Raw genomic sequence first — 24,764 nt, forward strand, 5'->3', positions numbered from 1 at the left:
ATATTGCAACCTTATTGAATAACTTGGTTTGTAATTGATTTCCCCATGTAGGTGCCATACTAGGCAGATCAGAGACACAGGAGTGCATCTTCTACAATGCTAATTGGGAAACCGATAAAACAAATCGCAGTGGCATTGAACTGTGTTACGGTGATAAAGATAAAAGACGACATTGCTTTGCAACGTGGAAGAATATTTCTGGAACTGTTGAAATTGTGAAAAAGGGTTGCTGGCTGGACGATATTAACTGTTATGACAGGCAAGCTAACTAATACTACTTTTTCATTTGTTATTCATGTATGTGTTCAAAAAGTAATGCTTGAATAAAGTCTGCACAGCTTATAATTCAGTTGGGCTGCTTCAAACCCAGAGCGTCTTGCTCTTACAGAGCCTTTTAACGTAATGCCAACCCAATTTTTTGAGTGTCGCTATCTCAGCACTTGCCATTTGTAACTTTAGGGTGCTAGCAAACATACATTCAAACATACAGAAGTCGGCGTTGTCACAAACCACCACCTGTACAACGCCCACAAATTTCAACCAATTATCACTTACTGTTTATTGTCTGGAAACAAAAAGAAATGCATTGGATTTTGCCATTGGGATTCATTTATTACCTTAGTCAGTGTTAGCAGATTGGGGTAGTAAATCATCCCACAGTTTTTCATAAACAAATGGTTAAAGAAACGTCAAGCAAGTGCCAGTAAGTTGGCATAAGCCATATAATGTTGTTTGGGGACAGTTCTCTAACCAAGGACAGCTTTCTTGCAGGTTTTTTAATGGGGTTAGAAAAACACTGTTAAAGTTAGTTTTCAGTTGAAATACCATTTTTTTTATAGTCAGCATTATTTTACAATATTTTTTATAGCACTTACACTTTGTATGTTTGTATATCGGGAGGTTTTTAACACTTGATATTTTATGTTTTTAGATATGCTGCAAGCCGCCCAGAGTGGCTGGGGAAACCCAGCCAGATGGGCGGGATATAAATAAATTGTTGTTGTTGCCACTGCTATTATTATTATTATTATTATTATTATTATTATTATTATTAATTTATTAATGTAGTTGAAAATAAATACCATAGCTGTTAAAGGTACAGAAAGCATGTTGTCTACTCAATATGCAGGGGCAAATGTTTACTGCACAAATTCTGATCTTTAAGGTGCTACAAGATTCTTTGTTGTTCATCAATAGATAGCGGCTATTTGAATGAAACCATTAATTTAGAATTTGACTCATTCTAGTTTTAGTGGACTGATATATTAAAATTACTTTCTACTCATATTTAGTACCAGAATTTTAAGTTGTGCCAGACAAGATATACAAGGATGGTGATTTATTTTTTTGCTCTGTCTGTTTTTAAAAACTGGGGGGGGGGGGGTTACCTTTGGGGATGGCAGAAGGAATAGATTCCCTTTGGAATAGATTCCCTTCAGAAGCCACCACATCAAGACTTACTGTGCTATTAGAGGTGGGAGTGAAAAAGTGAAAGCACTGATAGGATCCCCCCCGCCCCCAATACCTGGAGATAAACTTTCTGTCAGCTTTTCAAAAGGAGGCTTTCACTTACATATCCAAGAGCTAGCAGAAACTGAGTTATCACATCTTCCTCTCCCAAGTCCTGCAGATCCTCTTTTGAAGGATATACTCTGCTGAATATGGCAGGCTGTGGTGGGAGAGAGCTGAGAAAGGGGAGGTGGGTGCAGTCCCTAAAATGGGGTTGTGGCACCATCCATTATCAGGATTGAACCCTGTAACTTATGTAGATATAGTTCTAAGTATGCTTATATAGAGAGTAATTTTAAAATGTAGGTGGGTAGATAATTAATTTGTGATATTAGAAGGTGGATGAATTTCATTGTATTTGTGGGGGGACGGGACAGTATCCTGGGTGAATATGTTCTCATTCGTCTGTATAAGATAGTGTAAAAATAATAACAGTGGATCAGTTAACTTGTTAAACTAAATTAAAACAAGAGAAGAGATGTAGTAAAATACAAAGTGTGAAATGACAGTAGCATATTTTCAGTCCAATCTTAATTGGTGCAAGTTCCATAGTTTTCAGCCTATGAAAGCTCCTGTCAACTTTCCCAAAACATCCAGGGGGTGCCAGGTTGGGGAAGGATGACATGCTAAAATTAGTCTGAAAAGAAGCTACTTTGATTCATACTTTAAATTAAGGTTCAGCTGAAATGAAAGTTCCTTTTAACAAAATGTTTTGCACCTGCCACTTGAAAGGAGGCATTTTATAGTACACACAGTTCTTCTTTCTTGGCAGAGAAGGAGGCAGATCAGCCTCTATATATATTGAGTAGCTTGTGTCTTTTAAAGTGGCTCCTAGGACTTTAAAGGTCCACAGCAATATTCACAGCATGATCTGCAGATGTATTAAAAGGGAAGCAATGGGCAGTGTGATTTGCTAAGAGTGGTGAATGGATCACAATTTTGTAGTGAAAGGTAACCTGCTGCTTGGGGGGAAATGTCATGCATTCTGTAACATCACCTTACATCACAATAAATGAGCCAAATGAAAAGTTGGTACAGATCTGATTTAAACACCTGCAACAAGAATATTCAAATGCAGATTCATGACACAATGTTTTAAAAGCAGATATTTTATTACTTTGCATTAGTTGCTGGAGAGTCATGTCTGTGTATTTATACCATTGTAAAATGAAGATGAGTAACTGGTTTTAAACCCTTTCAGAACCGACTGTATAGAAAAGAAGGACAGTCCTGATGTGTTTTTCTGCTGCTGCGAAGGCAACATGTGCAATCAACATTTTTTCTACTTTCCAGAAATGGAGGTCACACAACGTAAGTTCAGTTTTTCTAGTTAATCACTGTTAGTCACAGTTCAATTTCAGCAACATTGAGAAATGTTATTTTCCCTCACTTATGTGTGCTGATCTTAAGAGAACTTCTGTTAATAAGAACTTTTATAATCATTCAAATGAAATCTTAGTTATCCAGTTTCAGAAGGACTTTTTAACATTAAAAGCTACATGCTTGTAAATAGCTGTGTTTCCAAAGGTCTTCAGCCCATAAATATCCTTTGTAACAATTTCATGTCTTGGTCACTGATCATAATAGATACGAGTGATACGAGTGGTTCAGTTTGGACATAATGTAATCATATTTACAGGAACAACAAGAACAAACCATGGAGGCCATTGGGTGTTCTGTTCCTGTTCCCTTTCCTTCCTCATATCTTTCCTCAACATTACTGTGAAAAGAAGAGTGAAAGCATATATTTCCATTTTGTTGCATTGGTAGTTCAAACTATGCTTATTGGAGGGTTGACTAATCTTTTGACAACTGGGGCCAATGGGAGTAAGAATCCTGGAGGGCCACAAGTTTGCCACTCCTGATTATATTGAAACAAGCTGGGATCAAACAGTGATCTGTTATACTGGCTTGTTTAAACTTACCAAAGTTTCCTGTCCAGATGTAATCAACATCAGTTAATTGAAACCTGGAAGAGGAGATTCTTCAAGTCTCTTGGCCATAACAGAGGAGGACTGGGAAGTGAGCAGGTGTGAGGCTCATTCCCATAACACTAAACTATGGTTTAGCATTGTGGCTGAAATGGACTAAATTAGATGTACTGTAAATAGCGTGAATCAAATTCAAAGATAGTCCTGCAAAATCAATAAACTCTTCACTGAATGCAAGTGATAAATATGAACTGGCAAACACTAAACAGCTACTTTATATAACGTTTTGCTAAATTTAGTACTTAAAGCACAAAGGGTAAAATTATTCTTAACATTTAATTTGTCATTGATTCATACTGAAAATAACTTCTCAGCAAGAATTTAAGCATTTTGATCATTCTTAAATTTGGGAACTATTTTTAAGTATCCTTAGAGGGTCTTAAAGTAGTTATGTGTCTGACACATGGGAGATAAAGTGATACTGCTTTCTGGAGCAAATTCTGCTGATGAGATACAACACAAGCTTTCAAGTCTCATAACATATGTCAAGTATAAATGAATAAATGGGCACAATGAAAGCATCTTAAATGAAAGTTGAAATGCAAGCTTAAACCTTTCAGTGTTTAACCTTTGATCTGATTTAATCCATTGATATCATGATGCTCTGTTTCATATGAAGTCCATTTTACTTTTCTCTGTTTTTAAGAATTGGTACTTTTCTGCTTAGTATTACACTGTCAGAAGACTAACTGGGAACTTTTCTCCCCTGCAGCTACTTCCAATCCTGTTGCATCTAAACCACCCCTTTTCAGTACCTTGCTTTATTCTCTTGTGCCTATAATGGGAATTGCAGTGATCATACTGGTTTCATTTTGGATGTACCGACACCACAAATTAGCATATCCTCCAGTACTTGTACCAACCCAGGTAAGCCAGTTATTTTGATCTGAATTCATTTGTTGCAGAAAAATGATGGTGAGTGACTGGATCTAATGACTAGGATCAAAAGAAGTATGAGTGGAATTCTCCTTCAGCGGTGGCTTCTTCCCTAGCTTCTCATTTTCACTGCAACGTCTTACTCTGTTGAGAATTTTGGGAGTGTCAGCATGTGGTGTGGAAGTCTTCAACTAGAGAAAGGTGTTTGTGGAAACTGGGGGCTTCTTCCCCAGCCCTTGCATGAATGAAGGTGTCCTCTGTTCCCTGAAGTGACTGCCAGGATGGTGGTTGAATGTTCTGCATAACTAATCCATTGTAAACTTCATCTCTATCTTCTGGGATTCATTCATTAGAAAAGTACAGAGATTTTAGACTTAAAAAGAAACTTGTAGGTTTTGGTCTTGGAAGTATTAAACATTAGAATCTAAAAGGTAAAGGGACCCCTGACCTTTAGGTCCAGTCATGACCGATTCTGGGGTTGCGGCGCTCATCTCGCTTTATTGGCCGAGGGAGCCGGCGTACAGCTTCTGGGTCATGTGGCCAGCATGACTAAGCCGCTTCTGGCAAACCAGAGCAGCACATGGAAACACCATTTACCTTCCCTCCAAAGAAGTACCTATTTATCTATTTGCACTTTGACGTGCTTTCGAACTGCTAGGTGGGCAGGAGCTGGGACCGAACAACGGGAGCTCACCCCATTGCAGGGATTCAAACTGCCGACCTTCTGATCAGCAAGTCCTAGGCTCTGTGGTTTAACCCACAGCGCCACCTGAGTCCCTATTATTCTAACATTAGAATCTAGCAGCATCTTAAGAAATGTTACTCTAGAAGAAAGTACTTCTTCACTCCCTGCATAGTTGGAATTATGGAACTCACTCCCACAGGATGGCCCCACAGTAGTGGCCCACCAGCTTGAATAGCTTTAAAAGAGGATGAGACAAATTCATGGAATATAAGGTTATGTTCCACTTCCACTGTTAGAGGCAGTATTGTAATTTTGTGTTTTGCCATGCCCCCATGACTGCTAGTTAGTAACTAATGTCTGCAGCATTGCTTCAGAATTCAGAATGTGCCTACTTCACAACCTGTAGCATAGAAAGTCACTGGAGAAAAAATCCAGTTCTTTAAAACTTAAATTTACTGAACTAAAATTAAAAGTGAGACAGTCTGTTATATGTGTCGTAAAGGCAGGGCACACAAGCTTTACACATGGTGGTGAATAATTTGATTGTATTCAGGCATTAGTCGTCTTGTTTAATAAGCTGAGATAAAAGCAAGTATTTTGGCTGTGCATGCAACCAGGAAGCTCTGAATGTCCTGTCAGATAGCTAGACGTGGATACAATCTGTGACAAGGGAGGTGATGCTTTTGGTGAAGCTATGATTACCACTTGAGCTTGTTTCAACTAGTGCATTATTCAGTGCTGATACATATTATCTTGGTTTCTCTGGAATCACCTGTTTTTAAAATTAACTTCCCTTTTGCCTTTACTTCCTTTTTGTCTCTACTTGTTGTTGTTGTATGTGTGCATGTACACATTTGCATGCATGTACGCACGCACGCGCACGCACACACACACACACACACACACACACACACACATCAATGCATGTTAGTCATGGCCATTAACTTGAGTGGGTCTAGTCTGAGTTGGACTAGCATTGATTACTACCTGTTGTGTTTATAAATCAGAAAATAAACATGATCTGATTTTTAAAAAAGAATTGTTCCTATGATACAGATTTTATAGGATTGAATCCTACAATGGACTCGATCCTATAAAATATTATTGGTAATAATATACAGATTCTTATTAGCATTTTTGTTGCCAGAAATTTGGCTAGATGTAGAGCTTTTGATGTAAACTCATTAATACAAGAGTACAGATGAGGATATTGACACATTTGCACCAGGTGTAAGGAAGGTGCCCATATGTTTAGGATTATTTCAATGGAAAAGGAATTGTTCATGATATACTGGTCTTTTTTATATTAAAAGCCTAAAGGTCAAATGGTTTCCCTTGGAGATGAGCACTACCTCATTTTTATGAAGTATCTCTTAGCTGACCAATTTGGAATCATTTTGTGTAAACACTGTTAAGAACTAAATTGCTATCAGTGTTCACTGCTGCACAGTGATCTCCTCTAGTTTGAGGGCTATTTTAAGCGTGTTCAGGTGGTACAGTACTTCTCAAAAGCGTGCAGGTTGAGAGAACACATGGGAGAAATAATTTTAAAATGTACCTCCACACCAGAATCTCCTTTATGTTGGTTTAAATAGGCTGCTTAATTTTGGAAGTTTTCAGAGATCTTCTTTCCACTACACCCAGTTTCCTCATAGATTGGTCTCTATTACATGTTTCAGCTGCAGTTTTCAGCAGTTCAAAAATGCAGCTCAGTTCAGGAAAGAAAGTTTTGAATTTTGCAATAGTAGCTGATGGTTTATAGATAACTTTATAAGCTTCTGTTTTCTATGAACCAGCTGTGTTTAAAAGTTTACATATGTAATTTGATGAATAAATCTTGTCATAAAACAATTTTGCAGGAGCTAGTTAATGTGAGGATACTGGGATTCATAAGGCTAGCCTGCATCTGCTGTTGCATGGTGGCTATTACTTAAATTGAATGTGCAAAATCATTCTTAGTAGCTAAGCGGAGTTTATTTACTGTTCTGGTTCCTTTAAAAGCGGCTCATCTTTCTATTAGTTTATTGTTAAACCAAGCTTGTGTTGCAAACACTTAAAAGCATGGTTCTGATTAAAAATGAAAGTGGTGAAATGAAGTTGGTCTTTCCATGACAATAAAAGCAACAGTCATGGGAAACTTGGAGTATTTCCATGTTTCAAGAGTGTCCTAACACAAAGTGCAAAGTGGAGGGATAGTGCAAGTCTGATTCTCAAAGCCTGTCGTCTCATGCTGCTGTGGAATGGGTTAAAAGGCCTTTCTTTCTTTCTTTCTTTCTTTCTTTCTTTCTTTCTTTCTTTCTTTCTTTCTTTCTACTTTTGTGGCATTACATATTTTTTTAAAAAAATAACTGTTGTACGTATTAGTTGTTCATTTATTTTTTTAAAGTATACCCCGCCTTTCATCATTGTCATTGCCAGGTTACAGCATGACATAAAAAAAAAGAAAATCAGTAAAATGAAAACAACAAAAATCATTAAAACAATTAAAAACAGCTCAAGCAAGAAGACTTAGCTTTTTAGATTTTGTAAACTTCTTCCTCACTCTAAACTGATGCCTCCTTTCATTCTCTGAACATAAAATTTCAGTTTATTACTAACTTAATATTTATTTTATTTAAAATATTACATTCTCAAGGCTGCCTATATTATACATATTGCTGGTGTACAATATAAAAATACATATGCAGTACAAAAATATCAATATAATAATGCCCTGAACTTAGCAGATGTGTTGGAGTATATAATGTGTAAGTGTATCGGCACTGCAAATAGAGGTAGTTGCAGCATTTCAGAAATGGTGTTGTTCTGCACATTATTCCTTGCTGTACTGATAGATTTTGGTGTTGGACAGTTTATCCTCTGAACAAAGCTTTTTGATATTGTGATTCTGTTCCTAGCATTACATGTTCCTTTCCTTTCCCATCCTCTTCTCTGTCTGGATTCTTTTTCAGCTTTGTCCTGTACCCCCTGTCTTTTTCTCTGCAGCTCTACTCTTTCCAGTGAACCTTTATATTTCTTTTCCATCCAGAGATGAAGGAGGATGTCCTTTTTTGTATATTATATCCCACTTCATTTGTCAGCAGGATCTAGGCCTTTTTGTTCGTATTTGTAAAAACTGCCATACTGTTGGTCTTTTACTAAATTACTATTTTAGGTTGGTATTTAGTAATATGAGGGTTGCATATTACCACTGTAGGTGGTTAATGTGGTTTGTAGCCACCTTGTTATTTTCTTCATTTCTTGTATTTTTTTTAAATAAATTGCTCATTCCCATTGGTGCTCAAGTAAAAGTGAACTAAATACAAATGATCTTTCAAAAATAAGCGAGAATCCATAAATAGGACATAAATGTTTTAAAGGTTTTTTTAAAAAATATACCTTAGGCTCCAGATTTTGTTTCAGAAGCTCTGGAGTTCGTACAGTCATTGCCAGCATAAAACTTAAATGAAACTGAGGGTTTTAACTCAGAGCAATTTAATAGCAAGTCAGAGAACAAAATTGAGAGAAAACAGTGCATTTATAACATTTTTTTAGTTGACCTCCCAGAATAGAAGTATTAACTCTAAAAGTAAAAGTTCACTTTAAAAAGAAAGTTAAAATAGAGTTGTTTTTGTTTTTCTTCGTATTTTTGGATCTTGCTTCAGAATCTTTTAAGCTACCATTAGATGATGCAATGCTGCCCTCTGGTGTAATGTAGAAACATATCAAATTCTTCATACTTGCATATTACTTTAGAAAAGTTGAAAAGTTCATAGTAATGTCTATAAAATCATCTGTTTAATCGGTGATTGAACCCATGTTCGAAACTCCCATTGTCCTACGCATGTTTTGCAACAAGGAATTTCATTAGTACATGCAGTTTCTGAGCTCTGGGCGCAGTACTGCGCCTAAGATTTCAGATTAAAACTGGAAAGTGGAAGAAAAGGAGGGCCTTTTTCTGTCTCCCAAATTCCAGCCGCTCTCTGAAGACTGGAGAAGAGACCCTCTTAAGAATATGAGGGGGTTGGGCAGGGGAAGGACTAGACCATGTGAAAAATGAACATTATATTTTAGCTGCAGTTCATTCATTTTCAGCTTTGTATTCTTGTTATAAAAAAAGTGTGCCTAGACATTCCATTGTTGTGGCCATATCTCAGCTTTCATATCTCAGTTTCTAACACTGGATTGAACTCACTAGTGCTACGACTGCATTGTAGTACGTCACTGAGATTCTGCGACAATGGCAGCATGCTCGGATTTATTTCACATGGGTTATTTTGTGGAAACTTTATAAAATATCAATTTCAGCATTTGATTCTAAATACATGATATTAAATACTGAAATTTCATTTGTGTCATACTGTAACTATTGCTGCATCTCTTACAGTCAATGGAGAATTAATGTAAATTCTTGGGTGATTTTAGTTCTTGATTTTTCTTAAAGAGATCTATACAAAATCTTAGCAGTAACTTTTTAGTGCTTTCCTTTTATCACTTTTCCTAAGCTTGTACTTAATTTTGGCTGTATGAAGTAATATTCTTTTGCCTGTGTGTTCTTCTTTACAAGCACGCCTTTCATATAATGATAGAGGTAAGAGGCATTGTTTTATTCATAGCCATGGATATGTGGAGTTGTAGACTGGAGCAGGACCTGGGCATTTATAAATGTTTGAGCTAAAAAATAATCATATACGGGAATTCTAGAAAGTACAGCTAAATTTCGTTCCTACAAATTGTTCTTTGTTTCTGTATCACACTATCTGGCTATGACTTATAGTGGCATACCCCAGCATTTTAAGTAGAATAATCCTAACATTGTGCCAACTACAATCAACATGGAATTTATATTCTCTGGGGTCAAATTTTATATTGACGTATATGCTGTTCTTTACAACTTTTATGGGTGCTTTTGGCAAAGTGGAGACAATAAGAGAAAACTGTGTTACATTGATAAGTTTTGACATGTAGCATGAATTTGGAAAACATAAGACCAAGGACCTTTGGGTATGTAAAGCTAGTCAAGCAGTCATTTCAATCATGACCGTTGAATTTGTTCCATTGTATATTTTGCATTAAATCTATTGTTGTCATGATTGGGATTTGGCAATGAAATAGGCTTACATAAGATTTGCATTTTGTACACCTCTTATCTGAACACATATTCATTCTCCCCTTCCATGAAATATATCTGAAGGCAGATGAGTTGTTTATTACATAGAGAACTTATTTAACTGAATCTGTTTTTAAAGGTTTGCATATTCTGTATTTATCAGTTATTATCCATCTATACTAATATTCATTGACACTGCTTTGCTTCTTGTTTTCAATGAGGATTTATTAGTTATTAGTAACTCCTGTTTTTATAGCTATGGAATGTTGCTAGAAGAAAATATCCAGAAAATGTGAAATAAATGCAAGTAGTAGTTTGACTATGACTGTAATTCATAGATTATTATTGGTAAAGGAAATAAATTAATGGCTTGATTCAGTTTGCTAAAGTCAGAAAGCAGAACCCCATAATATATTTGAAAGTTGCCCTTTTGTAACCTTTTATGCAGGGGCTAGTAAAGAGAGCTACAGAAACAGCAATTCATTAGTTTAACCTCTTGCCAGCTTTAACATTTGCTGTGCTGCAAAGATCAGAGCTTGGAATTGAATGGAGGGTGTGTTCAGGGTACTGACAAATTTGCACAGTGACAGCTGCAGAGGGGTAGGAACATATGGGAGAAAGCCTTGCTTCCCTTTGGTGTCTTCACCCACCCCGACTGCAAGAATTGAGTGTAGGAAGCATACTTCTTTCTCACTTCCTGCAGCAGCAGGGTGGGGAGGGGGAACATGAAATTGACCTGGCCTCCCTCCGCCCATCAGTGTTTGACGTGAAAAGGATAAACACATTGAGAAGTGGTTTTTATTCCATGGAAACCGTATCCCCTTCCTTGAGCAAGGCCCTGATGGCTGCTGAGGAGTGCACCTTGCTCCAGTAAACGAACAGCTGGGAGCCTGCATTAATCTCCCGATTGTCCTTTGAAGGGCTGCCGTTAGTGACCCCACACCTGAATTGTGTAGGTTGGGTTGGTGTGGCTTCCCCAAAACAGCCTCTCAGGCCAAATAAGGAAGGCTGGTGGCCCAAGTTTGGGCTGGAGATTCCCCACCTTTGGAGTAAGGGCGAGGCAAGCTAGGTAGGAAGTTGCATATTAAAGGTAGAAGGTGGCTGTTTGAGAAGGAGCTCTTCGGTAAAGGAAAGAAGGAATAAAATTTGCTTCCCTCTGGCTGAGTCCAAAGGCTGCCCAAGGCTTGTTCTCCCCACAATGTATACAATATAGTGGGATGGGGAATCCAGGGGACATATCTGTTATATGCACAGCAGATGTGGGAGTCCATATAGATCAGGGGTGGCCAACTCCCAAGAGACAGAGATCTACTCACAGAGTTAAAGGCTGGCAGTGATCTACCCTCTTTTGGGGGGTTCGGGTCAAAGTTGTTTAGCTTTTTTTTAGGGAAGAGGAAGACCCCGTGGATCATGATCTTCCTGATGGGCGTGCCTGATATAGATAAACAAACTGCTCTTTATGTATGATAACTTGCTCTTTATGTATGATAACTTGGTTATCATTTGGAAAATTTGTTCCACATATTTGGTCTTGTGTGGCTAAATTTTTTCTGATATCTATTAATTGTCAACCAAAACTGCCTCATAGAAGAGGGAAGCCTCTGTTTGTTTAGATAGGAAATGTCTAAAATAGGCACTGTAGATTTTTATAGTGTTAAATAATTTTATAGTGTTTAAATGAAATGGTATGCATGCCTAAAAAGTGGTCTTGCCATCTCATCTAGCCTTGCAATTACACCTGGCAGGAGTAGTCACAACCTGTATGCTGAATGTTACAGAACCTGATACACGCAGCTTAAAGGGCCTCAAGTGACCACTTGAGTTCTTCAATAGTTCTCTTGGATGATAGTTTCAGCTGTGCCCTAGGAAATACTTGGTGCCTGATGTATGGTTGCTTATTGTAATGTGTTTTGAAAAATATTTTTTTTCAAGGAGACACAGGTGCAGCCATTCAATTATCTCAACAAATACGATCTTGGTAAGGTTTGGGACACTGCTGTATTAAAAGCCCAGTTTGCCTTCTGCTGTAAATTTTATTGGCGGAACTTGAGCCCCCCCCCATGTGTATGTTTCCCCTTCTCCACGCTAGAGGATTGTAGTACAGAAAACTAGAGTTTAATGGGTCTATCTGTTGTTTCTAGGATCCTGGACCACCACCTCCATCGCCACTGATGGGCCTGAAGCCACTGCAATTACTAGAGATCAAAGCTAGGGGAAGATTTGGCTGTGTCTGGAAAGCTCAGTTGTTAAATGAATATGTAGCTGTGAAAATATTCCCAATACAGGTATATAAATATCCTTATTAAGTGCTACACTGCTGTGAATTAGAACTTCTTTGCAAATTGTTACATGTACAATCCAGAGAAATGCTGGAATTTCTTCCTTACACTGTTCTGAAAAGAGTAATATTACAGCAACCTATGAGTATCTAGCTACCTATCTATCTAGGGTGTAGCAGCTCTAGGTGTACCATGAATTATGAGACAAATCAGGGCGTTTTGAATAATTCTATTTTATTTAAGTTGGATTTCACTGTTAATAAGGCATTATATGGAGCTGCATCAGAGACTCTCTGAACTTCGGAGTGGTTTGGAGACTTTAGCTTTCGAAAGTGCATGCCCACCCTCCATGCAAAGCTAACTGCGGAAATGGGAGCTGCCCAGAGTGGCTGGGGAAATCCAGCCAGATGGGCGGGGTATAAATATATAAATTATTATTATTAACTTGAAAAGCAGCTTTTTGTCTGGGATTTAAATGAAGTTTATTATCATATGTAACACACATTAAGGGTCTGGCACTTTGATGTTAGTGTTGCTGTTTTTTGCTAATTTCCATTGATTTCAGTTACAACTAAGTTTGCAGTCCTAGCCTCACTTACCTGGGAGTAAGCCCCTTTGAATTCATTGAAACTAATTTGGGCTGTAATCCTAACCCTGCCTTTCAAGAAGTAAGCCTCAATGAAATCAACAGTATTTACTCCCATGTAGTAGGGTTAGCTGGATACCTAACCCATAGACTGCAATCCTAACTTGTTCCATCAGTGCAAGGATTTCTACTTGCACAGTGGAATTTCCTGCCCTTCTGCCCCTACACCCCCTAAATCTGTTCTGGGGGTAGCCAGAAGAGGGGGAGAAGTTCCATTGCACAAGCAAAAATCCTTGACCTGATGGAACAAATAAGTTGGTTACCATTCCTAGTCTGTATCCAACCCATTGTGTCTAAATGGACACAGGTCCGTATTTTCCAGGTCTCCTAAATTGCAAAGATTAGCAGTACTTAATTGGATGATTATATAAAAGACTGGTTTTCTTTTGACAGTGAATTAGGGAAATGTTATGAAAGTGCAGAAGAGATTTTTAATTTACATTTTGAATATACTAAAACACTTTTTTTCTTTTTAAGGACAAACAGTCATGGCAAAATGAATATGAAATATACAGCTTGCCTGGAATGAAGCATGAAAACATACTACAGTTTATTGGTGCTGAGAAACGAGGCACCAACATTGATGTTGATTTGTGGCTAATAACAGCGTTTCATGAAAAGGTTTGTTGTCTTTGTCAAGTACTACAGTTTTCATAACAGCCCCCTACTGCCCACCGTCTCTGAAAAAACGTTTGTTGTAAGAAAATGGATTTGGGGTATAGTCCTAAAGCATCTGTACTTCAACAGGCTATTAAAAGTAGTTCTGGCCCTCAAACAATGAGTGTTTGCTGCGAATGTATATGGCAAAAAAAGGGGGGCATTCTTGCTTCTACCATATTAGGCTAATGTTAAATTGTATTATGGATCTTGGAGGTGGAAAAGCTCAGCACGAAGTCCCCCCCCCCCCCATATATATATATTACGTTTATCCTCCCATTCTTTAAAACAAACAAATATGCAGTGTGGTTTATATCCACAGAGCTAATGGCTTTTAATTCTACTTTCAGTTCTGTTGAACTGAACTGAACACCACAGTTCTGTGGTGTGAAACCATCTCTGTATTCCCACTGCGTTCCCGACCCTATGATCTTAGGCACAGAGTATCTTGGGTATCTTTGGTTTTAGAATTGTGGATGTAATTAAGATGGGTGCCTAAATGTGTGTGCTATTCTCTATGTTCCTTGAAAATTTCCATGCAAGTTCTAAAGCCCGTTCTAGCTTACCAGTGGCTATTTTTTCCCTTATGAGTAAATCTGATAGAATTAGACTGAAAGGGAGTTCAGGATAATTGTCACATTGGAAATCAAACAGTTACCATGTCATCTCTAACAGGCATGCAGAGCTGCATTCTAAATGTGTATGCAAACTTCCTTCTTGCAGCAGTATTGGAAATTGTGTGGCTCTTCTTGATATTGCAGTGAATAAGGAGAGGCCTATGCTAGTCAAAAACATCTTTGTGTACATTGGAGCACTTGCAAAGATCTGCAGCTGGGACACTTGTACTAGTTGTTTTACACCTATATCTTGTTATAGCCGGTTTGGGAGGGGACTATGTTGAAAACCTGTAAGATGTAAAAAAAATCATTCTCTGTTCTTTAGGGTTCGCTTACTGACTTCTTGAAGGCTAATGTAGTCTCATGGAATGAGCTATGTCACATTGCGGAAAGTATGGCTAGAGGTTTGGCATACCTTCATGAGGACATCCCTGGCCTAAAAGATGGACACAAACCAGCTATATCCCATAGGTAAGAGATTTCACATACAGTGGTACCTCGGGTTAAGAACTTAATTTGTTCTGGAGGTCTGTTCTTAACCTGAAACTGTTTTAACCTTAAGCACCACTTTAGCTAATGGGGCCTCCCGCTGCTGCTGTGCCACTGGAGCACAATTTCTGTTCTTATCCTGAAGCAAATTTCTTCTATTTCTGGGTACTATTTCTGGGTTAGTGGAGTCTGTAACCTGAAGCGTATGTAACCCGAGGTACCACTGTACTAGCTGAACTGTCACTGCATCTTAAATGTAAACAGAATAAATTAACTTCACAATCCTTCAGAGGTCCAGTACTTGTATTATTTTATGTGATTGCATGACTGTAAGAAGTATATCATGTTTAGAGTTACGAAAAGCAACATTTGTGTGTTGGTTGCCAAATTTAATTGATAATATTTATTTTGACAGTTTATATATCATTTATTTACAACTGTAGTGTGTGAAATACTCATTACGGTGAAAATAAAAAAGAGTTAAAAGGATAAAATCGTCATTAAAATACAATAATTAAAATAGTATAATTTCCATCTCACTTACCTAATTCCAACCGCATCTGATGGTGTAGGGTTTCACATAAAAAAAACCTTCAGGCCACTTTATAAATATGGTTCTGAAAGAGGAGGAGAACCTCAGGCCCAGGACGCAAATGCCCCCCCCCCCCGCTTTATCTGGTCCACAGGATTCTCCTAAGCTCGTCTCTCTCACTGGGCCTTTACTATGCCCTCCTGGAGTGCTTTGGCCAGGCTAGAACATGTCCTTGAACCTTGGTGATGCCTCTTGCTTGCCTAGATAGGAAATGTGTGTGGATCTGAGGGAATGAAGCCCACTGGCTAAAAGCGACACCCCCTACCCCCACCCCACTCTAAAAAGTGAGTTTGAAAGTGCCATCTGACACATTTCTTTCTCTTAAATACTATTATAGTGATACTTACACTATGAAAAGCCACTTTTCCATTACATAAGCAGTGGAACTAGACACCAATATTAGTTTCGATGGATGAATGTATTTCTCATGGAGATGCTTGTGGCATTGAAGGGCAAGAAAACTTGTTACTCTTTAATTATATGACTGCGTATTTTACTGCTAAAAACAGCAGGTGCCTTCACCCCTTCAATTTAAGACTAGGGCTTAGGAAGAATACAAAAATAATAGTTTACCTGTGTTGAGTTGTGCCCAACGGCAAGGGGAGTTCAGGTTTTAGTTTTCCCATGCCTCCTTGCAGGATCACAAATACAGAAAAGGTCTGAAACTCCAGCTTTCTGCCCCAGATTTGTGAAGCTTGTGAAGTAAAGTTAGCAAACTGAAAACCTCTCTGAAGTGGCTTGTGGTAGTTCTTACCCCATTACTATTCCTTCACTTGGCCCAATGAAAGCAATCTTTTGAAAAGAACAAACCATGATTATGGCATGAAATGAGCGTGAGTTCAGGATCCTCTCCCCAATTCATATTAAATGGTTAGGAGAGAAACTACCTCTCCTTTCTGCCCTCTACTCAATTCTCTATAGAGGAATGGTGGAATGATTTGTTTCCCTTCCCATTAGGATTTTGAACGGGCTGCAGCAGAGAGATGCACCTAAAGAGCAAACAGCCTTCCTTCTCTGTACAGGACTCAGAATGCCCAAGGGTTGCTGGTGATCACGGCTTACAGCTTTGTAAAAGCCAACATTTGTGAGCCCCTGATGATAGTTACACTTAATGAATAAATCTAAGCTGAGGTTCAAACATATGCAGGTGTTGTTCAGCAAGGTATTTTTAAGCTTTATGATTATGTAGCAATTTTTATATTGGTGCATGTTTTCTTTTTTTCAAGGGACATCAAAAGCAAGAATGTGTTGTTGAAAAATAATCTTACAGCTTGTATTGCCGACTTTGGCCTTGCTTTAAAATTTGAGGCTGGGAAGTCGGCAGGTGACACACATGGTCAGGTAAGTTTAAAGTTTAAAGAATTGTGATTCTTTTGGGGATTGAAATAATTTTCCCTATTTTCTGGAGTTTTCCATGAGAGGGAGGAGGCTTGTAGACTTGTTATGAAAATCCGACTAGGTCTATCACATCAGTTTTGAATGCTTTCTCTTGATAACATGTGGCATAGTAATCATTGATATGAGCACTTTAACACTGCAGAGAAACTACCGTATATACTCAAGTAGAAGCCGACTTTTTCAGCACATTTTTTTATGCTGAGAAAGCCCCCCTCAGCTTACACTCGAGGGAGGTGGTGGCGGAGGGATGAGCAGCCCGAAAAGCTGCTCTTTCCTCCTCCTCTGCCTTTGCCGCTGTCGGCGGCAGTGGAGGAGGAACGAGCAGCCCGAAAGCAGCCCTTTTGGGCTGCTTGTTCTCCCTCCACCACTGCCACTGCCGCCACCACCAGATTTGTGGTGTGGTGAACCGGCTTATACTTGAATCAATAAGTTTTCCCAGTTTTTTGTGCTAAAATTAGATGCCTCGGCTTATATTTGGGTCGGCTTATACTCAAGTATATACAGTAATACCAAGTAGGAAAATTTAAACTGTTAGTTTGCTTTCAGACGTGGTTCTCCTTCCCTTTATGAAGCCTGAAAGAGATCTAAAACATAGATATATGTAATTTTGGGGCAGGATGGAGCACACACCTTTGCCAACAGTTCTTGTATCTCTTAATTCCTTTATTAGCCATTTTGAAAGAATGCTGATGGCTACTGAAACATAAAAAATAATAATAATGCTCTTTTAGTATGCAATATTCTGGACAGTTTACTTGTTAAGAAATGTTATTGGATTTTCTTTTGGTTTAGAATGTGAGCTATTCCAAAGTAAAATGAAAGACTTCAGAGCTTTACATAATTTCCATTCGAATGGCAATTAACGATGTTTAAAAATTTCTCTAGAACACATGCTGGATGTTAGCAGATTTTGAAACCTGAATTACATACTCTTGTGACCCTAACATCTAGTGATTATTTATTTTCAAGGTTGGAACCCGAAGATATATGGCTCCAGAAGTGTTAGAAGGTGCCATAAACTTCCAGCGGGATGCATTTTTGAGAATAGACATGTATGCCATGGGACTAGTCCTGTGGGAACTTGCATCGCGATGTACTGCATCAGACGGTAAGTAAAATGTATGTGTGTTGTACACACATGAAATGTTCTAAGCTCATATTCTTTCCGCTGGATACATATAAAGAGAAATTAACGCAAAACTGTCCATGAGTGTTGGTACAGAACCCAGAAAACAGCATCTGACCGGAGTCAGCAAACAGCCCACTCATCTTGAAATCTACCCATGTAGGAGGTTACCAGGAGCAAGTAATAGCTTAATCAAATTCTCGTTGTTGAAGCAGACTGTAGTGCAATCTGTTTCTACTCTTTTCTGCAGTCTTTCAGCAATGTAGGAGTGGAGCAGATAATCTTACATATAATTACAGAATGCAGGGTTGAATCAAGGTGAATTCACCTTACAGAAGGGAGCAGAAGTGGTTTTCCAAAGGGTATTTGTAGATATCTTGCAAAAGCAGAGTGTTGAGATGGCCATCCATTCATTAATATGGATATCTGAACGTGTGTGAATGAACTCTGAGTAAGCCCTAAGCCATCAACCCAAACTGATCAAACATGTCAAGGCAAGAATAAAATGTATTTGGGGTTGTAACTAACTTCAACTGAACTTTGGAGTGAGTTGTTACCCTTATAAAAACATCCTGGCATGGTATGTGTCAGGGAACTGACATCGGAGCCAGATGTGGAGGCAGGGCTCCCAAGCGATGCCGGAGAAGGGCCAAGCAGGGAGAGAGGGGACTCAGCAGCTGGGGAAGGAAATCAGCGTAACACCAGGGATAAAGGGGGGCGGATGGGGGAATCGGAGAGAGGGCTCCAGGACTCTTCGCTGGAGACCAGCGGGGAGAGCACAGGTCCTCTGCTACCCACACCCACCCTGCGCAGAAGACCTCCGCGCAGGGAAAGTAGGCGGAGACTTGGCGTCAAAGAACTTATTTGCTGGAAGAAGTTCAAGAAACGCCCACTGACGGATTCTGCTAGCGACTGAACAGCCACGAAGTGAAGGGCTGTCCAGCCAGGAAAGGTTTAACCAGACTACCTAGCCAGGAGTGGCGGCAACTTACGCACGAGCAACCCCATATAACCATTACAGTATGTTTCCCTCTGCAGTTTTAATGCTTGGAGAGCAAACTGACTGTTCTTTGGGGACATTGTGTACTGAAGTGCAATGACTATGCCCTAAAAGGACAAACTTAAAGAACCACTGACCTCAAGTTGCTGCACAAGATGTGCTTCTAGAACATGGGATTCCCCCATACCACAATTTTTAAGTTTCCACATGCAAGAATTTGGATGGAACATCTTGACTTGTCTATATTTTACTGATAATAGAAGCTTAACTGAAATTGTGAATTGAACCCCACATTCTGTAGAAGATAGGTGCATGAACCATGGGAGATTCATTATGCTCAATGAACAGCCATGGGCATGTTGCCAACTTTTAGCCTAGTGTTCTACCCTAAGCAGCATGGAAGATGTTTAAATGTGATTTACCTAACAGTTTATCTTTTTTAAAATACAGGACCTGTGGATGAGTACATGTTGCCTTTTGAGGAAGAGGTGGGCCAGCATCCCTCCCTTGAAGATATGCAAGAGGTTGTAGTACATAAAAAGAAGAGGCCTGTCTTGCGAGAGTGTTGGCAGAAGCATGCTGTAAGTAATATGCTCAAACTTGCAGGGTAATATTGAAGCTTCCATTTGTAATTAAATGAAATTTCACCTGCAGAAATGTTGTTTTAAAAAATCTATAGTGAAACTAAGATTCAGGGTACAGGACTATATTTTTGGAGAAGTTTAGACCTAGGAATGTTTAAAAAGTTTTACTATCTTTCAGGTGTTTATTTGGAGGCAGTAACATATTCAGCTGTTTAACATGTTTCTTGAAGTTCAGGGGGGAAATCATGGGCACAATTGAGCATAAATTGAGCATTTTAAAAGTAATGAATGGGGCTTTGTCACAATTAACGTAGATCCAGTTGATTTCTATGGGATTCCATTGTGACTGTCTTCTGCCAGATCCTAATGGTGTTTCAAATTGGTGTGATGCAAAGGTAAACCACAACTGTTGGTCTTGCTCTCTCTGTGTAATAGAAATCACAGTTTTATAAAAGAGCCTGTAAGAATGATCATTAAAAAAATGTGAAACATTTTGTAGTACTGTATACTTCAGATGTTTAAAATTGTAAAAAATTGTCTCATCGCAGAGCACAAAAACTCGTGGCTCAGCCAGTTTGCAAGAAAGTTTATTGAATGAAAATTGGCTTGCAGTGTTACTTCATTGCTAGTTGCCATTAATACTAGTAGTAATGTTTATGTATAATGGTTTCACAGGATTTTTCTCCTTTAGAATGTTAAAAGTTGATAACCATGATCTTGACTTGGACAGCTGGTTAATTGGTAGCAAGTGCATGCACATAAAGGAGAACAAGTGTGTAATACACTTTCTGCAACCCCAATCCAAATGCTGGCTGCAGAATTAGGCAGTTTCCAAGCCATCTTCAAGAGCAGCCTCATGCACAGAATGTTTAAGAGTTCTCCGAATGGGAGGTTATTAACTTTGTTTTTAAACAAGTGTGTGTTACTATAAGAGGGATTCAAGTTTCTTCTAAGATTATCACATGCTTGACAGCTTACGTCAAAAATTGAATGTTTCCATTCTAATTACGTTGTTGATGATGATTACTTTGTATTTAAGGTAATTTATACACCTTCCTTTTTAGGGAATGGCAATGCTCTGTGAAACAATAGAAGAGTGTTGGGATCATGACGCAGAAGCTCGATTATCAGCAGGCTGTGTAGAGGAAAGGATTATTCAGATGCAAAGACTAACAAACATTATAACAACAGAGGACATTGTGACTGTGGTCACCATGGTGACAAATGTAGACTTTCCTCCCAAAGAATCCAGTCTATGATAGCTACAATGGTCACACATCTTTACCCATCAGACTCTGAACTGGAGCTGCTAAGCTAACGGGCCTGTTTCTGCTCAACAGTTTTCTCTGTGTGAAATTATGGAATGGTAAGTTTGTCTTTGGAGTGTGAGTAGGAAGACGCCTCCTTGCCCTACTCCAGACATGAATCCAGGAGACTTACTGCATTCCTTGCATATGCCAGAAGGACATGGGCCTGAGAATACGGCAAGGTGATGTTTCAGGAACTTATTTGAAGAACATGGACCTATCCTGGCTGGTGAAAGATTTAAAAAGCTGACATTGTATTTCTTAATATGTCAGAGACACTAATTCCTTAAAATGAACTACTGCTATTTTTTTTAAATCAAACATTTCATTTCAGATTTAAGAAAAAAGGGTAACTTGTTTTTATTGCATTTGCTGTTGTGTTTATATAAATGACTATTGTAATGCCAATATGACACAGCTTGTGAATGTTTAGTGTGCTGCTGTTCTATGTAATCAACGTGGGATCTAGCAAAAAGGCTTCCAAGCATTACTTAACCTCCCTCAACAAGGTATACCTCAGTTCCACCTATGCTAAATTGACAACACTAACAAAACTGAAATAATTGATTGATCTGAATTTTGTAAAATATGTATTACAGATTCACAGTGGTTTTTTTTAAATAAAAAGATGGTAAGCTGTGCTTCATGCCAACAGACAATGGCCATTCCTAAAACAGTGGTATTAGCCTTTCTGTGTTCTTGCTTGTGTTTAAAAAAGTATTGTTTGAAATGGCAAATTGCCCGGTTTTTAGTTTAAAGCTTTATTTTACCTCCACTTCCCAAAATATTGCATACATTTATTTTACTAAATATTATTTAGGTTTGCTGTGTGACAATATTTTAAAGATTTAAGCATGACTTAAAAATTAAATTTTTATGTGAGCTATGGCACTGGAAAGCTCTTAATTTTAATTCTTTTTAAGGAAGATTTTTTTCCAATCTATGTATGTTAATGTTCTGCCTAGTGTATTTTCTGTTTCACTAAACAGGATACAGCACCTTCTGTATCACTGTTTCAGGATCACCTCAGGAAGCTTCATTACCCAGAACTCCTCACTCTTCATGTGTTGCCTTTTGCAGCTTCACAACACTTGATTTTTGGTGCCGACTTGTCAGAGTAGTATTTTTCTGTGATGCATAGGTTTGCCCTGTGGTCACTAAATTAAAAGTAAGTTACACATTCACTCTCAAAATATGCTTGCCATCAAATGCAATTATTTCTGTAGAGATTACAATGTAGCACAGTCTAGAAAAAACAACCCTACAACTTTAAATTTAATCTACTGTATTCAAGAGTTATAGGCATTTAAGAAGTTAAGCCTTACCATAAAAAAAGAAAACTCTAGTAACTGGGCAGCAGGTAGACAGGTGCCAAAGTACTTCTCAAAAGTAATAATACACTAGAGTTATTTGATCAGCTACATGTACACAGGCCAAAGTAAGTTAACTGTCTAAAACTAAAGTACAGAACCAACAGTAGCCAGTGTTACGAGATTCTGGTCAGGTGCATTAGACTTTTAAATAGTGTTTTTTAATGTCACAATCAGAAGTTCACTGTGAATGTTCTTGTAACAGTTATTTATTTAAGCCACAGTGTTTTCTTATGTACCAAATCTCTGGGAACAAATAATTATTTATTAACAAAATTTTGATCACCAAACTTGCTAGGAAGAGCAGTAATGGCAGAGTTGTTTTGTGTGCAACTGGCATACCACCCAGAGGTTTTTTTAATTTATCTTTTTTTTCTGTAGCCGTAAGAACCCCATGGTCTGATTGGGTTAAAAATACTGTTGGGCACAATTGCTATTTTTCTTTGTTGGCAGAGAGGGACTTTGAATTATTATTATTATTATTATTTGGACTAAGGTAAATTATGTGCTTGCTTCTGATTTTAGGACTTGATATAACAACTTAAGAAGTCTTGCCTGAAAATATCCAAATGGACAGATATTAGGACAATGTAGGAACTGTGTATTGGTGATTATCCAGAAACATGTAAATACAATAACAATTTTAAAACACAGTTGCCATGTTTGTTTTGGAGAATCTACTCCAATTTTTAATAGAGCAGCTTTCCATCAAACACTAATTTCCACCAATATGATCCTTGAGCCAGGTGGCAACTTTTCTCTTGTGTATTTTTTGCTAATGCATTTCCGTTTGCAGGTCATATAGGGAAAATCATCAGAACTTGACAATCAAATGGGGTAATGTCTCCATCCTTTATTCAGATTTTTAGAGAATTATCATGAATTAATTGTTCAGGAAAAATATCTTACTTTTTAAAAGCTATTTTGGTAGAATCTGTGAAATTGCTAAAATTCACCAAACTGTAGATCCATATTTAAGATATTGCAGAGAACCTCAACATCTTTGTTTCCAACTTATGCGGAAAATGTAGAGGTGGGCAAGTTTTAAAATGCTTAAGCCAAAACCCACAAATAAAGCCACATATTAAGAGAGAAAAAGGCTGAGCTAGGATGCTCTGGTTTCTGGCAGATATTGTGACCATTGTTGCTTTTTGTATTTGAACCATACAGCGTGTGTGGATCTGGCCAGCTCGGGTGGTTTACCTTGTATTTTTGACTTGTGAAGAAAAGCTAGGGCTATGGCTCAAGCTTTCAGTTGTCTTTGGTTTGCCTGTATCTACTTAGTTGGCTGCCATATAATTGCCACAGAATTTAACTGATTAGCCAGTTTTGTGATCAACTCAGAAGTCTAAACCCTGCAATACCTTTTCAGTTTGTGTTAGATGCTAAGAACTTATATCACATGATGCATGACTACTCTTTGTACAGTTCCTACTAAATATAACTTAGCATTTCGGAACAGATTGTGCCTCGTAATTGTTGGAGTTCTTTGACCTAGCGTTCTCATTCATGGTGGTATTCTGAAAATTGAGTCTGGATTAAAATACACAACATTATACCTTCTTTGATAGCGAAATCCATGTGGAGTAGCTCTTGCATAACTAAGGTGTAATCAGATGTAGTAGTAATAAATATTGTTCATACTACAGTTCTACAGAATAAATTGCTGATTGTAGTTTAACAAAGTGAGGTGACTTGATTGGTTGACCTTTTTCCAGTTTTCTCTTTTTAACCTTTTTAATGCATTTTTATTAGGAATATTTGGTATAAGATGCAGAAAGCTATGTACAGGATTATGAGCAAACAATGATAGTATCCTTGTTGGAACACCATTTACCTCAAGATACTCAACCAGCAGTACGTTTTGGGTTTTTTTTAAATGCACACTCAGTCCATATAAGATGTTACCTCTCAAGATATTGGTAAGCAATTATTTTAGCTTTACTCTGTACTTGTCAGTGTTCTTGGCACAGGTGGTTGTACTACTGTCAAATTGCTCTTGCTGTTTTTTGGCAAGTATTTAAAAAGAAAATAACCCCCATTCTGGATAAGTGATTGTGAAATATTGTATAAATAAAATGTATGCGCTCTTTCCTTATTCCCACAAAGATGAATAAAAATTTAAGTGACTACTAAGATTGGCATAGTCTTTCTCCCCCGCCCCATTTTAATTCTGTGAATTTATGTATGCTGGATGGCCTTCAACATTTTACACATTCCCAAGACTTCTGCTTTCTCTGCAATATTTATTCCAGAGGGCCCCCAACTTTCTGGAACCGATGGGAGGGGGGAGGGGGAGTCCTGTTGTGCAAGCAGAAGACCATTGCAGAATTTGGTAGGAACATATTGCCCAGTATGTTTATACTCCCTTGCTCTTTCATTCATAAGTGGTTGAAAAAAGGGATGATCCGAACTACTCTATACATTCTATACAACAGGCCCTTGCTAAGCTGACAACTGCGACTGGATTTCTCCCACCACCACCAGTGTAAACAGCCGTGTTTAAGATTAGAATAAAAAGACACTGTCTTTCTGTACATGTTTTAAAT

At 38.1% G+C, this 24,764-nt stretch overlaps 1 protein-coding gene and 1 long non-coding RNA gene across 3 annotated transcripts in view; one reads left to right on the forward strand and one right to left on the reverse strand.

Annotated features, from left to right (window-relative positions):
- The window catches only part of ACVR2A (activin A receptor type 2A), a 52,050-nt gene extending 27,699 nt beyond the window's left edge, over window positions 1-24,351 (forward strand). The window contains exons 2-12 of one of the 2 annotated variants that reach the window (XM_083710283.1): window positions 52-259; window positions 2,711-2,820; window positions 4,213-4,367; window positions 9,608-9,631; window positions 12,292-12,435; window positions 13,553-13,696; window positions 14,675-14,820; window positions 16,657-16,771; window positions 17,798-17,936; window positions 19,405-19,535; window positions 20,603-24,351. In XM_083710283.1, coding sequence (XP_083566409.1) covers window positions 52-259; window positions 2,711-2,820; window positions 4,213-4,367; window positions 9,608-9,631; window positions 12,292-12,435; window positions 13,553-13,696; window positions 14,675-14,820; window positions 16,657-16,771; window positions 17,798-17,936; window positions 19,405-19,535; window positions 20,603-20,797 — 1,511 coding nt within the window. In that variant the 3' untranslated portion in view covers window positions 20,798-24,351. The remainder of the gene's footprint in view (window positions 1-51; window positions 260-2,710; window positions 2,821-4,212; window positions 4,368-9,607; window positions 9,632-12,291; window positions 12,436-13,552; window positions 13,697-14,674; window positions 14,821-16,656; window positions 16,772-17,797; window positions 17,937-19,404; window positions 19,536-20,602) is intronic. The other variant, XM_083710284.1, reaches the window with a different exon arrangement.
- LOC310834047 overlaps window positions 8,321-24,764 on the reverse strand; it is a 54,551-nt gene continuing 38,107 nt past the window's right edge. The window contains exon 2 of the long non-coding RNA XR_014559076.1: window positions 8,321-8,948. This is a non-coding gene — a long non-coding RNA (uncharacterized lncRNA). The remainder of the gene's footprint in view (window positions 8,949-24,764) is intronic.

This window comes from Podarcis gaigeae (genome assembly GCF_964106915.1).
Source record: "Podarcis gaigeae genome assembly, chromosome: 1".
NCBI classification, from domain to species: domain Eukaryota; kingdom Metazoa; phylum Chordata; class Lepidosauria; order Squamata; family Lacertidae; genus Podarcis; species Podarcis gaigeae.